Source organism: Stegodyphus dumicola, chromosome 10 (assembly GCF_044657685.1).
Source record: "Stegodyphus dumicola isolate Sdum_Otavi_A_Nest chromosome 10, ASM4465768v1".
Classification (NCBI taxonomy): Eukaryota; Metazoa; Arthropoda; class Arachnida; order Araneae; family Eresidae; genus Stegodyphus; species Stegodyphus dumicola.
Genome location: NC_140777.1, coordinates 61,049,161 through 61,064,399, shown reverse-complemented (window position 1 = coordinate 61,064,399; position 15,239 = coordinate 61,049,161). Strand labels below are relative to the sequence as shown.

At 34.9% G+C, this 15,239-nt stretch overlaps 1 protein-coding gene across 2 annotated transcripts in view; it reads left to right on the top strand.

The window, feature by feature from the left end:
- The first annotated feature begins 8,707 nt into the window (after window positions 1-8,707).
- The window catches only part of LOC118192850 (uncharacterized), a 31,495-nt gene continuing 24,963 nt past the window's right edge, over window positions 8,708-15,239 (top strand). The window contains exons 1-2 of one of the 2 annotated variants that reach the window (XM_035363875.2): window positions 8,708-9,402; window positions 14,213-14,422. In XM_035363875.2, coding sequence (XP_035219766.1) covers window positions 9,020-9,402; window positions 14,213-14,422 — 593 coding nt within the window. In that variant the 5' untranslated portion in view covers window positions 8,708-9,019. Of the gene's footprint in view, window positions 9,403-12,801; window positions 13,145-14,212; window positions 14,423-15,239 lie in introns of those variants that run through there. The other variant, XM_035363882.2, reaches the window with a different exon arrangement.

The following is a 15,239-nucleotide window of genomic DNA, read 5'->3' as shown; positions in this document are numbered from 1 at the left end:
GAAGAATACGCAGTCGTTGCGTATAGAAGAGAGAGCCTTTCTCTTATATTTTACGGCTCTTCCCGAGTCGCTAGTAAGCTTTAGAGAGCCCTTTCTCTCTTGTGTATTTTACGGCTCGTCCCGAGTCGCTACTAAGCTCTGTCAAGAGCGGAAAAAGAAACTCTCAAAGAAGCGTAGCCGGACTTTTTTCTCCGCTACCTCTGTTTGGACTTTGTTTGAACTCAAGTGATTATCGTTTCCTATGTAAACGGACTATTTTGCTAAGCAAACTACTTTATTATGATAAGCAGTTGAACTTACCTTAAAATTCAACTTGTGTAATTTAAAACCTATCCTTCATTATTTTATTTACGCTACCCAAAATAAAAATCTGACTGTTCTCAAATCGCTACAACATATATCCATCCATCCATACATACATTTTTCTGAATCCTGCCCCCGATAACAGAAGATTACTAAAATATTATAAGCTCTTAAGAAAGAGGGATGAATAGTAACTAGAATTAGGATTTCACCCAAAACGGAGAGGTACCGAGTTCTAGTGGGCTCCAGTTTAAAATCTTACGTACACAGCACAGTTCTATTAATGCTAATGAATGTCATATGTGAAAAATGATACTGCAATCTTCAGTAAGTTACGAGACTTTCTTGAATCACCCATAAGATATCAAACTGTAAATTACAGTTCATATCCTAACACCAGTTTAACAGAGTTTTTTGTTCTTATTCAGAAAATACATTTAAATAAAATTATTGTGAGATTTATTGAAAAATGATTTTAAACAAATAAGGAAATTCAACCCAATTTTAATTCAGTTTCCTGTTGTTGCTGAAAGTTTTCCGTTGCTACTACAATAAAAAGTCTTTAATCCCGACACGTCCGCGATTCCGGATTATCGGTTTTTTCGGATTATAGATCTATGAAACCGTAATTTATGAAATAAAGAGCAATTATGATCTAAAGGGTATCAAAATTTACAAAAAAAAGCTTAATATTTAGTTGTTTACTTTATTAAACATTTCTTTCAACGCGCGCATGCGTAAAACATACATTACGCATAGTCGAAACTAGAAAATTGCAACCAGAAACTATTTGATGCGTATTCGCGATATCTATAATGACGAGGAATTTGAATTAAATCATATCAAAGACGGAGTACATCGAGATGAAATACTACATTTAGTAAGGAATTATAAGCAGAATAAAATAAAAACATCTGCCCTGAAGATACGGATAGTGCTGACAGATCAACTTTCAGTTCATCGCGCGCCGCGTCGTTTCCCCCCCCCTCCGCAGAGCAGCGTGAAATTGATCAACAGATTTCGGAATGGTTAGAGAAACAAAGGATATGCCTTTATCCATTTTTTTGCAGCAATTCCACTTTTTGTTTGATGGACATCGAAACATGCTTTCACTTTGTATATCCTTTGGCAGCTCCAGAATCGGAAATCCTTTTTGACATAATTGAAAGTTACTTTTATAAACTTACTTTTATAAAATTGCTCTAACAGTCTGCAAAAAATAATAAGCCGGATCCAATTAGAAGATTAAGGAACAACGCAATCTGCAACATTAACTGAAATAGATAATTAGATAATTTTAGCTTAGCTTATGCCGTCCGTTATACATTAAACTCGCATGCGTAAACGCTTAATGCGTTAACACATGCGCAGAAAGTTTGTAGCTTTGAGGTCCGGATTATAGGTCATTTCGGATTATGGAACTTTGAACATGAGTATTTCTTAATTTCTAAATCGGTAAATGTAAAAGTTTGAAGTGTAATATGGGGTTTTCCTCAACTTATATTTTTACATTAACTGTATAATCAGTTCCTACGTTTTCTCTTTGTAATGGATATCCATGAAAATTAATAATGTTACATAATGAAATTGCATTAAGTATGTTTTGCATTACGCGTATTTTATTGTTATCATAATGCAGTCAAAAGTCGTTAATTCGGACATCCATAAGCCGGAATGATCTATAATTCGGACCTCAAAGCTACAAACTTTCTGCGCATGCGTCGGGTTGACGCATGCGCGTAAGACCTTTAAAATTGCGAACATGCGTATGCGCATGCGCATAATACGTTTACGCATGCGTGTTTAATGTATAACGGACGGTATAAGCTAAGCTAAAATTATCTAATTCAGTTAATGTTGCAGATTGCGTTATTCCTTAATCTTCTAATTGGATCCAGCTTATTATTTTTTCCAGACTGTTAGAGAAATTTTATAAAAGTAAGCTTGAACTTTCGATTATGTCAAATAGAATTTCCGATATATATTTACTAATATGTAAAGGATCTACAAAGCGAATGAATGTTTCGAAGTCCATTAAACAAAAAGTGGAATTGCTGCAAAAAATTGATAAAGGCATATCCTTCGTTTCTCTAACCATTCCGAAATCTGTTTATCAATTTCACGCTGCTCTCCGGCGGGGGGGGGGGAAACGCCGCGGCGCGCAATGAATTGGAAGTTGATCTGTCAGCACTATCCTTATCTTCAGGGCAGATGTTTTTATTTTATTTGGCTTATAATTCCTTACTAAATGTAGTATTTCATCTCGATTTACTCCGTCTTTGATATGATTTAAATCAAATTCTTTGTCATTATAATTGGCTTCCGATAGTGAAGAAAGTGACACAGAGGTTATTGAAAACTAAAAAATTTCGATTGACAAATTAGTCTTTATTCTCGACACAGCAATTATATAACTTGAACAGCGGAACTTTGTAACTGAAGAAGAAATTATGTCTATTTATAGAATTAAAGAGAAAGTATTATCATATAAAACGAAGCAACTTAAACAACTTACATTGAAAGAAATGTTTAATAAAGTAAACAAATAAATATTAAGCTTTTTTTTTTGTAAATTTTGATACCCTTTAGAACATAATTGTTCTTTATTTCATAAATTACGGTTTCATATTTTTAATTTTATAATTTCTGCATGCCATCTTACCAGATTTAAACTGATGATCTATAATGGGGAAAAATCGATAATTCGGAATCGCCGAAGTCCCGACGAGTCCGGATTAACGACTTTTGACTGTATATAATTGTTCTATGAGTAGCATTATAATTTTGAAGTTAAATCAGCATCTTGTGGGGTCATTTTTAACATTAATTTAACTGAAATAAACAGGCTATGCATTTTGATACAATGATGTAATTTTTTGTGTCAAAGACATTGAGAAACTAATTTGTACATTCATTCGAAATAAAAATCCCTAGTTACAATCCCATGTTTTAATTTATCATAACACCAAATTTTTCTCCAACACAAATTTTTAAGGCAAAGCATATTTATTTCGTTTTTATCTGATTATATTTTTTATTTTGACCATTACTCCCTCATGTGATTAATATTATACCTTATTACATCTTTTTTTACCAGATACAAAGGTGTGATATACGTGTGAGTAACACGTGCATACGAAAATATCCCTAACATTAACTAGGAAAGCCGAAATCTTAGTTAAGATAGACATGTTACAATTAATAATCAAATTTAATAAGGAAAAGTAACAGTTGCCAGGTACATTATAACGGCTTAAGAAATTCAGAGCACAGTACAGATGCGAGTACACAAGTTCACATATCTCGGCGAAGCAGAGACGCACACCTTTGTTGAAGTAGTTCCACTTGACTGCCGGGGAAAAATCTTCTCTCTCCGTCAGCCTGTAGGTTTGCCAAACGGGTTTACTGTTTCGCCAATTGGCGCTTTTCTGTACAGTTTTTAAGTCCGTATCGCCTGTTTGGCGCTGCTGCTGCATACTCCCTCCTCAGTGTCAACGAAATGTGACATACCGATGCGGGGTTCGGATTAATCGTCCAGAACGGGTGATACAAATGTCCGAAGTTTTTTTCACACTCTTGGAAGCAACTTGAGAAGAGTCCATGGTTACAAAAGCGGGTTTCAGTCTATCTATGGAGATCGTTTGCTTAGTCCCTTTTATTTCGAGATCAAACGTTTTATCTCGTCTTTCTAGCACCTTAAATGGTCCATCATAAGGAGTTTGAAGTGGTTTTCTAACTCCGTCGTGTCGAACAAACACATATGTGGACTTGTGAAGGCGTGGATGAATGAAACATGTTCGCTGGCCGTGGCTAGAAGTCGTGGTCGGGCGGACACTGGCAAAGTGAGATTTTAAATCCTCCACAAACTGTTTGGGGGACGCATCCGGAGGTGTCGGATTGAAAAATTCTCCTGGGAGACGGATAGTCTTTCCATACACCAGTTCAGAAGTGGTTGCTCCTATGTCCTCTTTGAGAGCAGCGTTGGAAGGGCAGCCACCCAGTCACTGGTATCGTGCGCTTTTAAGGCAGCTTTCAAAGGACGGTAGAATTCCTCGATCAGTCCATTCGCCTGTGGGTGGTACGGAGACGTCCTGATCCTCTTGATTCCCAATAATTGGGAAAGGGCTCGAAATAAGCCGCTTTCAAACTGTCGCCCTTGGTCGGTAGTAATAACAGTCGGACAACCAAATCGAGTAATCCAGTGGTCATAGAAAGCCTGTGCTACTGTGCGTGCTGTTATGTCTGGTATGGGTACTGCTTCGGGCAATCTAGTAAATCTATCTATCATAGTTAGACAGTAATAATTATTTTGAGAAGGAGGTAGGGGACCAACAAGGTCAAGGTGGACGTGATCAAACCTCTGTGATTGGTCTGGAAACTTCATTAACGGGGTTCTAGTATGCCTGCTTACTTTTGCTTTCTGGCACGGAATGCACTGCCGTGCCCATTTCGCGCAATCTTTGCGGATGGAAGACCAAACAAACCGTGAACATACTAACTTTGTTGATGCGCGAATGCCGGGGTGAGACAAATTGTGCAAGGTGGCAAAAACTTTCTCACAGAATGCCGGAGGAATGTAAGGACGGGCGTTGCCTGTTGACACATTGCAATATATCGGTAAGCTACAATTCGGTAAGGTAACTTTTTTGAGATGTAGAACTTTTGACTCTTTAAGCAATGTTTGTAATTCTGGGTCGATTTCTTGCATTTTAGCGATTTCCTCATAGTCGATAGGGTTAGGCATGCTTATTGCTTCTATACGCGAAAGTACGTCAGCAGCGATATTCTCCGAACCTTTTATATGGTGAATTTCAGTGGTGAATTGTGAGATAAAGTCTAACTGCCTAGCCTGACGAGGTGAACACTTATCCAAACGCTGTCGGAATGCATACGTGAGCGGTTTGTGATCGGTGATTAAAGAAAAATTCCGTGCTTCCAACATATGCTTAAAATGCCTAATAGCAGCATAAGCTGCCAATAGCTCTCGATCATACGCACTATAGTTCCTTTCCGCCTGCGAAAGCTTTCGTGAGAAAAATGCGAGAGGCTGTAAATTTCTATCAACTATTTGTGATAGCGTTCCACCGATCGCGAAGTCTGACGCATCAACCTGTAAAACCAACTGGGCATCTTTCTTCGGGTGTGCCAAAAGAACAGCATTAGCGATTAGCTGTTTGCACTTTTGAAATTCACTCCGCGCTTCCTCAGATAAATTCAGGATTGTCTTATCATTTTTCTTAGCCCCTTTTAAATACGAAGTTAAATGTATTTGATTCTGGGCTACGTTGGGTAAAAATCGACGGTAAAAATTTAAAAATCCTAAAAATCTCTGCAAATCTTTTACCGTTTTAGGAAGTGGGTAGTTAAGTATCGGTTCCACTTTGTTCGTCAGAGGCTTGGTACCATCTTTATTGATTATATGGCCTAAAAAAGATATTTCCGGAACGCCGAAACACATTTCGAAGCGTTAATTGTCAATCCATATGAAGTTAATCTTTCAAAAACAGTACGTAGGTGAGATTTATGCTCAGCTTCCGTATCACTAAATATCAAAATATCATCTAAGTAGACGTAGGCGAATTTTAGATCTCCAAGAATTTCGTTCATAAACCTTTGAAAGGTTTGAGCTGCTCCGCACAGTCCGAAATTTAAAAACGGAAATTCGAAAAGACCAAATGGGATGCAAACTGCAGTTTTCGGTATATGATCTGGAAGGACTGGTATATGATGATATGCCCGAACGATATCAATTTTTGAAAAAATTGTCTTTCCGCTAAGCGTATTATTAAAGTCTTGTAAATGCGGGATAGGGTATCTGTCGGGTTCGATGCACGCGTTTAGTTTTCGGTAGTCTCCTACTGGCCGTATGTCGCCCGAATTTTTAGAAACTACATGAAGAGGTGATGACCATGCTGATTTTGATGGTCTACAAATACCTTGATCGATCATAAATTGAAATTCTTTTTTTACTGCTTCGTATAACTTAGGGCTTAACCTACGCGGTTTACTGTGCACAGGAGGACCGTTTGTTTCGATGTAATGAACCGTACTATGCTTTACTCTACCCGAATCGGATTTTAAATTCAGTACTTCCGGAAAGTCTTTCAAGATTCTGTGATATGGTGAATCACCAGATATTAACTTTACCGAAAAATAATTTTTAGAGTCGGAAAGAGAACCAATACGAGTTAATTTCGTAGTATTATCGATAAGCCTACCTCGTTTTAAATCGATTAAAAGATCAAAATGCCTTAAAAAGTCGGCTCCTATTATAGGCACTGGTACATCGGCGATTAAAAACTTCCAAGAAAAGTTTCGTCTAAGTCCTAAATTCACAGTTAACAATTTTGTTCCATACGTAGAAATTCTGGAATTATTCGCGGCAAATAATTGAAGCGAATCAGGATGCATTTTCTTAAACTTAGAAGTCGGTGTCACACATGAAACATCCGAGCCCGAATCAATCAAAAAGTTTAAATTTAATCTGTTATCGTAAACATGTAAACGACATGAATGCGCGACTGCCGATGAATTTCGATCGACAGCCGCTACTACTAGTTTTCCTGGGCCGAAGTGTTCTGAAAAAAGGAACAAGGTGCTCGACATTTTCGTGCATTATTACCGAATCGCGAATGAAAATAACAATAATTGTTCACACGCTCTCGGGAATGCCCACGCGAAAAACTACGTGCTTTGTTATGTTGATCCCGGGGGAAATTATTCCTCGTTTTTCCGCGGGAGAGTCGTTCAACTTGTTTACTTAGGGCAGAGATTTCACTCCTTAAGGCCTTAAGCTCCTCGAGGGGGGGCACCAGAATCGTTAGGGTTTCCGGGGGAACTCGCCGAAGCTGCCTGGACCGCGAACACGCTGTTGTTCGTTGGCGTGCGCACTTCAGCTATCTTATCAGCCATTTTTGCTAAATTGTCTAAGGATTCCGAACTTATTGACAAAATGGCATGCACCTCGGAAGGTAACCTTTGCAGCCATAATGATTTTAAAAATTCGTCAGTTATACAGTTTCCACCTAATTCTCTCATTTTTCTCAATAAGTGAGATGGTTTGTCGTCCCCTAAATGCAATTCAGAAATAAGTCTGCGTATTTGCTCGCTTTCCGAATCTGAGAATTCTACTATTAACCTAGCTTTAAGGGCATCATATTTAGCCGTCGCTGGGGGATTAAATAAAATATCTGATACTGCGGAAAGAGTTTCAGGGTCTATCGAAGAAACCACGTGGTTGTATTTTGTACTATCGCTACTAATCTTCGCTAAAGCAAAGTTACTTTCAACTTGAATAAACCAAAGTTTAACATTTTTTTTCCATAAAGGGGGAATTTTAACTGCCACGTGTGAGATTTGTGGCTCCTGAACCGCCATATTCGATTCCTCGTTGGTTTGGCCTTCCGATCCTGGCATGGTTGCCAATTATAAATATATCGTAAATCGTAAACTTAATGTTTTGCACTATACCTTATCAAAACAGTATCAATTTAGAATAAAATAATGAAGACATTCAATATCTCAATAAAAGTGTGAGCACTAATATTACCCAAAAATCAATTGTAAACAATCAATAATTAAATTAAAACTATAATTTTAGAGCAAAACATATCACAAAAACATAATTAAGACCAATCACAGATAATTAAAAAAAATTGACCACATACATGTAAATCCTCCTTAAGTGTGATAAACCACGTGTAATCCGTACGATAAAATGAGGAGGAAATAAATAGGGTGGAGCCTTTATCAGTCATAAGGAAGAGCATTGGCATCAAAATAAGGCATATTTTTAGTTTTTTAACAAAGATTGAGACAGATAGTCATTAGGGATCGAAACAGAAGGAGCGAGGGACAGGGTCACCAATGATGTACGTGTGAGTAACACGTGCATACGAAAATATCCCTAACATTAACTAGGAAAGCCGAAATCTTAGTTAAGATAGACATGTTACAATTAATAATCAAATTTAATAAGGAAAAGTAACAGTTGCCAGGTACATTATAACGGCTTAAGAAATTCAGAGCACAGTACAGATGCGAGTACACAAGTTCACATATCTCGGCGAAGCAGAGACGCACACCTTTGTTGAAGTAGTTCCACTTGACTGCCGGGGAAAAATCTTCTCTCTCCGTCAGCCTGTAGGTTTGCCAAACGGGTTTACTGTTTCGCCAATTGGCGCTTTTCTGTACAGTTTTTAAGTCCGTATCGCCTGTTTGGCGCTGCCGCTGCAGGTGCATTTTGTCTTTCGAATGTTTTTCTTTTTTCAATAGCAATATTCGAAATATGATTTGGTTTAGAATCGGCAGATTTTTAGACTACAAAGAGTCACTCATAACCATTAAAAATTAAACATTCTAATTAAGAATTCCACTTTCAGTCGGATGGATGACCTCCTTACTAAAATCGACCAGCATAATGCCAAATTGGCGAAAAACGTCGACAGTCTGGAGTAATTCAAGTAGCAGGGGTAGACGGCAGTCATAGAAGCGGCGGATCATACTGCGCATGCTCGCCGTTTCGTGACCTGCTGGCCGTAGCGTAGCCAATGATCGCTTGAGTACAAATGTAAACCCATCAGCGGTATATTTTAAAAATTTGATCAGCGAAGTGTACTGTGTAAAAGTAGCAGTCTTGAAAAAAGAAATTAATTCAATCGAAAACTTTAAGAAATTTCATTTTTGAATCATAGTTTCGACCCTTCGTGAAATTAAAATGGCATATGCCAGTACCGTTGTGAACGATGATATAGTTAACAAAGATAGTGAAGGAATTAGTAAAAGTCGGAATGACGATACTAGAATTTCGCAAAGTGCCTTTACAGTTGTGAACGATGATAAAGTTAGCAAAAATAGTGATAGTGAAGGAACTAGTAAAAGTCGGAATGATGATACTAGAATTTCGCAAAATGTCTTTACAGTTGTGAACGATGATAAAATTAGCAAAAATAGTGATAGTGAAGGAACTAGTAAAAGTCGGAATGATGATTCTAGAATTTCGCAAAATGTTCTTTTAGATTTGCCCGCCGAAGACCGATTGAAGACTTATTTTCAAAACGCTCTCTCTTACACTCTCCAAAAATATTTGGATTCTGTTAAGTATGCATATTTTTATCAAAGTATTCTAATTATAATATTGTAATTGCACTATTAGTATATTATGCAAAATGAAAAGCTTAATGAATCACTTGTTAAATGTGATCTAAAAATATATTAATGGCTTTTTGGCATAGTTTTCATTTCATCAAGAATCCGGGTAAATTAGAATTAAGAGAATGTATTTGAAAGCATGTTATATGTAGGTTAATCATATTTCCTTGAGAAAAAAATTAATAGATTCAGGTAGTACAAAATGGACATGGTTTATCATGACTTATAGACCATACTATTAGCCTCACAACTTGTTTTTTATAATCTGTCAGCTTACCGAAATTTTTTCTTTGACTATACGCTTTTCATAACAGGAATAGGTACATTACTTCCTGGAAGGTAAAGGAATGATCTCTACAGTATGACAAAATTCTTGAATGTATCTTATGCAACTTTTGGAAAAAATCTGTGTTGCAATACAAGAACGTTCTTGTTCTATGTATTCATTAATGTAGATTTTTTTTAGGTTCCATAAATTGAATGCACTTGTTTCTTCTGTTATAGTGGATGTGATGAGTTTATCAAGCTGTTTTGTACCCCCTTCTGATCAGTTTTCCTTAATGGAACCCACTTGAATTTTTCAGAATTTGCCAAACTTTTCTTCCATTCATTGATATATTCTGAGTAGGTTTCATAGAAATCAAATACAGAAGTAGGAAAAAAAACTGATATGGTAAAACTTTGTGCTGAAGTATTAAGGCTAAAAGAAGATGAAAAACAGAAATATACCATATTGACAAAACTGACTAAATCCGTTTTAACTTGCCTGCATGGACTTGTTGAAAATTCCTTTAATGATATGGGTGATATTATGATCGAATGTAAAACATGATTGAATGCTGATAGCCTAGATGTTACACTAAATGTGAATTATTATTTACTATTACATAAAAATACGTGCAAAGCTTTTGGGTCAGAAGAACCCGCTGAAGGCCCTATTGATAAAGATTTTAGGGATAATTTTTTAATAACTGGATAGCTTATCAAAATTCTTTACATGCCATGAATCAATATCTTCATTCTTGCAGTTTGTCATCCCTAACACCTGTTAATATCTATACTTCAAATTCTAATGTTATGCTTAAGTAGAAGTTCTCAACCAGTTTTTCATCATGCATCACTTTTATCCACGTGAGAAGATCATTCCTGCTCTTCTTTCCCAGACTTGAAAAATACATATACATTTAAAGGCTGATTACATTTCCCCTCCTGAAACTGTGAAATCCTACCCCCTTCCAAGAGAGGAATGTTCAGTATAATCAGCAAGACATTTTGATATAGACAACAGCTTTTCTCTTAATTCCTTAACTCAGGTTTCTATCTCTCCAGGAGGAAAGGAAAGCTGACTTATGTGAAAATTTACTGTCTACATCAAAATGTCTTGCTGATCATATGGATGATTCAGTTGATAAGTGAAGAAAAATGTAAATGCAACATTCCCTCTTTCCTCCTGGGGAAAAAAAAAAAAAACCTAAATTTAGTCCAACAGGTAGACAACTGTATGAAATGATGTTGCAAAACATAAATAAATTTTAAAAAATTATATTTTTTGCTTTTCTAATAAAATTGTTTTAAAATGTGTGTGTATGTATATATTTCTCATTAATATTCTAATTATTTGAAATTGGCAGGTTTTTACTCCATAGTAGTTTTCAGAATTTTTGAAATGGAGTTATAATCACCCCTTGTTTGTTATTTTTAGTTTTTGCTGTCTTTGAAAAAACAATCTTGCTATAAGTGTAAAAAAGTTATTTTTAAAAAATTTATATTGGTTAGAAAAAGAGAAGTTTCTTAGAAACTAGAAAGGCTTCATATTGATAATTATGATTATTACCTATTTAAAATAATCTATTTATTACATTTTTTATATTCATAAATTTCTACATTTAAAACTTTTAGATATGTTTTCTTTTGCATGCATTTTATATTTAAATCATTTTATATATAGGATGTTGGGATAATGCATATAAATTTTTTCATTCTGTTTTTCAATTTATATGTTTGAAACACTTATTTTAACCCATTTATGCCCAGTGGCAAAAATATGGGACGCTTGGAAATTACTGTGTAGAAAATCTTATAGTGCATATAGCCTTTACAAAAGCAATTTTTCATACACCTAAGGGTTGTTCTTACTGTTAGTAAAATATGGAACCACTAGATGGATATTAAAATTATTTTAGAAAGAGTTATAGAAAACATTCCAGCATCACCATAACACGGGTAGCCACAGGAAGTACGTACTTTTTGCTAAGTTTTTATTCATAAAACTAAAAAAAATTTAAAATGATTTGCTTAAAATAGATCATGAAAGACTTCCGCAAAGTTATTTTGCAAAAATAATAATATCATTTATGTCTAATTGCAATTAATCTTTGGCGTCCTGTTTATGGTACACTGGACATTTGTGAGTGCATTAAGCCTAAAAGATTTTACCGTCTTATCAATAACCTAAACGCATTTTTATTTGAAATATACATGTTTTATGTGATAATACTTCAAATCTGCTCTGTTATTACTATTACTGTATACAAAATATTTAAATTCTATAATACTTGCAGTGGCATAGCTAGGGTGGAACAAGAGGGGACATCTGTTCCTGGGCACAGCATCCAGGCGGTGCCAAATAGATGCTACGAAATTTTTTAATGAAATGTTTTCCATTCTTGGCACATAGAAAGGGGCGCAAATTCTTCAGCTGTCCCCGAACGCTGGAATCCTAGCTATGCCACTGAATATTTGCTAAAATATATTTGTGTGTACAGAAAATATATTCATAAAATTATCAAATAAATCAATTTTTAATTTTTTCTTGAAATGTAATTTTTTTTTTCAGATTATGCATATTATTGAAAAGGAAATATAATTTATATTATTTTGTGTATACAAAAAAGAAAATTTTAACTGTTGTTTATTGAAAAAATTCGATCAATTATTTCAGATACTTAACCGTAAATGAAGCAAATATCCATTTACGATAGCAATAGACAATTACTTTACTTCCATAAAGTTTGTTAAGTTGTCAAATTCTGGATTTGCAGTTGTAAGTACGTGGAAACAGTGTGGTTGAAACTTAAAAATCTGAGAAAAAAAGAAAGAGGTACTATCGATAACAGGAAAGACATGCCATCTGGTGTAATAATTGTACACTGGAAAGACAACAGTGTTGTTAAAACAGTTTCAAACTGTACTGGAATAAATCCATTAGGTTCAATCAAACGCTGGTTGGCTAGAAACAGAAGATCGCAGTGCCTCAGCCTCGTATAATTATGACATACATGGAGTTTATGGGAGGTACCGATCGAATAGATGATAACACTTCAAATTATCGCGTTGGATTCCGTGGAAAGAAATGGTGGTTTCCTCTTGCCATATTTTTTATTGATGTTATTTAATACCATGATTGCCATGTTTTTAATTGATGTTAAAGTTTCAAATACAGGTGTATTCAGTTCAAAATGCATGGCTCCTCCATCGTATGTTTTCAAGCAACAGGACACAATGGATCAACTATAATTTTGCAGCGGCATTTCACAGAACAATCTCAAACTATTTGGAGTGCTTACCAAATCTGGTAGAATAATCACTTCAACAAAGATGAGTAAGCATGTGACCAATGAAATTTAATTTGACCAAATTGGCCACATAATATTTGTAAGTAGAATACAACTGTGATGTACTTAGTGTCCAGGTAAGACCACAAAAATATGTGAAAAATATAACGTTAATTTGCATGATAAAGGCTTTCAACAATTTCGTAAAAAATAATTGTTTTTACATTTCCATTGATTATAATATGTAAGATCATAAAATTTACCATCGCTTTGTATAATTTAATCGAATTTATTTATATTTATTGTATTTGAGGATTTGATGTTTTTTGAAGAACCTTGAGAGTTGTGCATAGTGGTAGGTGTAGAACCGAAGTTATCTGCTACAGAAGTATAAACTGCACCAAGTTAAAAAATTAAATATAAGATTTAATCAGTGTTTTTTTATCCTTAGGTTTTAACAGCATAGGTGAACATACGTGTCAGACTATGACACATTAATGAACTTGTACGATAGATAACGTACGAAATGTACTAGATTGGTACAATGTTATATTATCCTGCTTAACAGTATTTTCATATAGGCAGGTATTTGGCGATGTAGAACGATAATCCGGAATGCTTATGTAAATTCTTATCTCTCAACATCAACTCCTCTGCCCCAGAATATGTAACGCCAATAGCAGTGATGAGCGATATTCTAAAACTGATGGTTCAGTTTTAAAAACTGAGGCTCCCCTCCCTTTTTTTTTTATCATTGCATCTCCAAATGGTTTCATGATTAACATACAGTTTCATGTTGTGGCCATTTTCGCATACATGTTTGTCAGGTAAAATACCACTTTCTTGAAAATATTATGTACTATTTATGTCTTTATTTGGTAATTGAAAGATTGTTAACCCTCTATACACATAAAAACAAGGAATATTTAAAAAAAAATTAATGCAAGTTTGTAAACCTTAGCAGAAATCAAACACATTGCTATTATAAGAACACATGGCAAGAGAAAAATGTAACATGATGTTAATATTAAATTCATGTGGCAAGATTTTAGCAAGATATTTTGGTCGATTAGCCATTCTCTCTCGGGTGGCTATGATAAAGAAGTACCAAAATAAAAGAAATTGCTTTTATATATCTTTTTAATTATGCCAATTCTACATTTCTGTATGTTATATTTTCAATGTCTGATAATCTCTTATTTCAGATTTTCTGTGTTTAAAAGAGGATATCCAGAACTATATGAAAAAAGTCGTGGCAATTTAAGAGAATTTTATAAACAATTTAAATCTCAACTTAAGTCCAGCGTTCAGATTGATCTAGATAACTTATGTCAGCAGACTAATACTGGTACATTGTTATGTGAATTGGATAAGCTGATAAAAGAAAAGAAAACAAATATTAACGGTCATTCTTGGTAAGTTGATTGAGCTTTGATTTTTTTTCTTTCTTTGTTCCTCCCCTTTCTGCCTTCCTCCCCCTTCATGTAAAAATAAGTTTTTTGTAAATGAAAATTGCATCACTAGATTTTTATTTTCTGTTTCAGTTATAAAAGCCATTTCTTTTTATTATCTCTCAAAATGGTGTGAATTTTTTATACACTGCATTTTTAAAATGTGTTAAAAATATATTTCAGGGTACCCCTTGGCAAAAATTGGCGATTTTTTTTTTTTTTCACCATTCCTATTTACGTCCAATGCCCTTCCCAGTAAAATGGCATCAAAAACATAATTAAAACAAAAAATGTATAATCTCAATAAACTGCATTTTAAATCAAACAATGAAATAATATGAAAAAGGAAATATTGACTTTTTTTAGTAATTTCTGTGTCTTCAATCTGTGGCACATGAAGGTGTATAAATATGCCTTGCTCAGCCGATACGTTTACTGCACCAGGCATATCTATATGCCCTTCCAAAATACTATCATTACCTACTATAAACTACTACCAAAAATGCACCTACTTCAAACAGTAAATGAAAACGGAAGACATACAATAAAAGTCAAACATCCCCCACTCCAATTCCTGCACCCTCTTCTCTGAAATAGTCTCCTCCTTCGCACTCTGTCAAGGTCATTGTGGTGTTGTATTCCAAATAATTTAGTAAATGACTGCGTGTTTATTGCTCGTGTTTGTTTTTGAGTAAAATGTATTTTTTTTATTATGTCTCTTCCAATTACTGTTTGTAGAAGGTGCTTTTTTAACAAATATGTCTGACAGTGTACTGCCCAG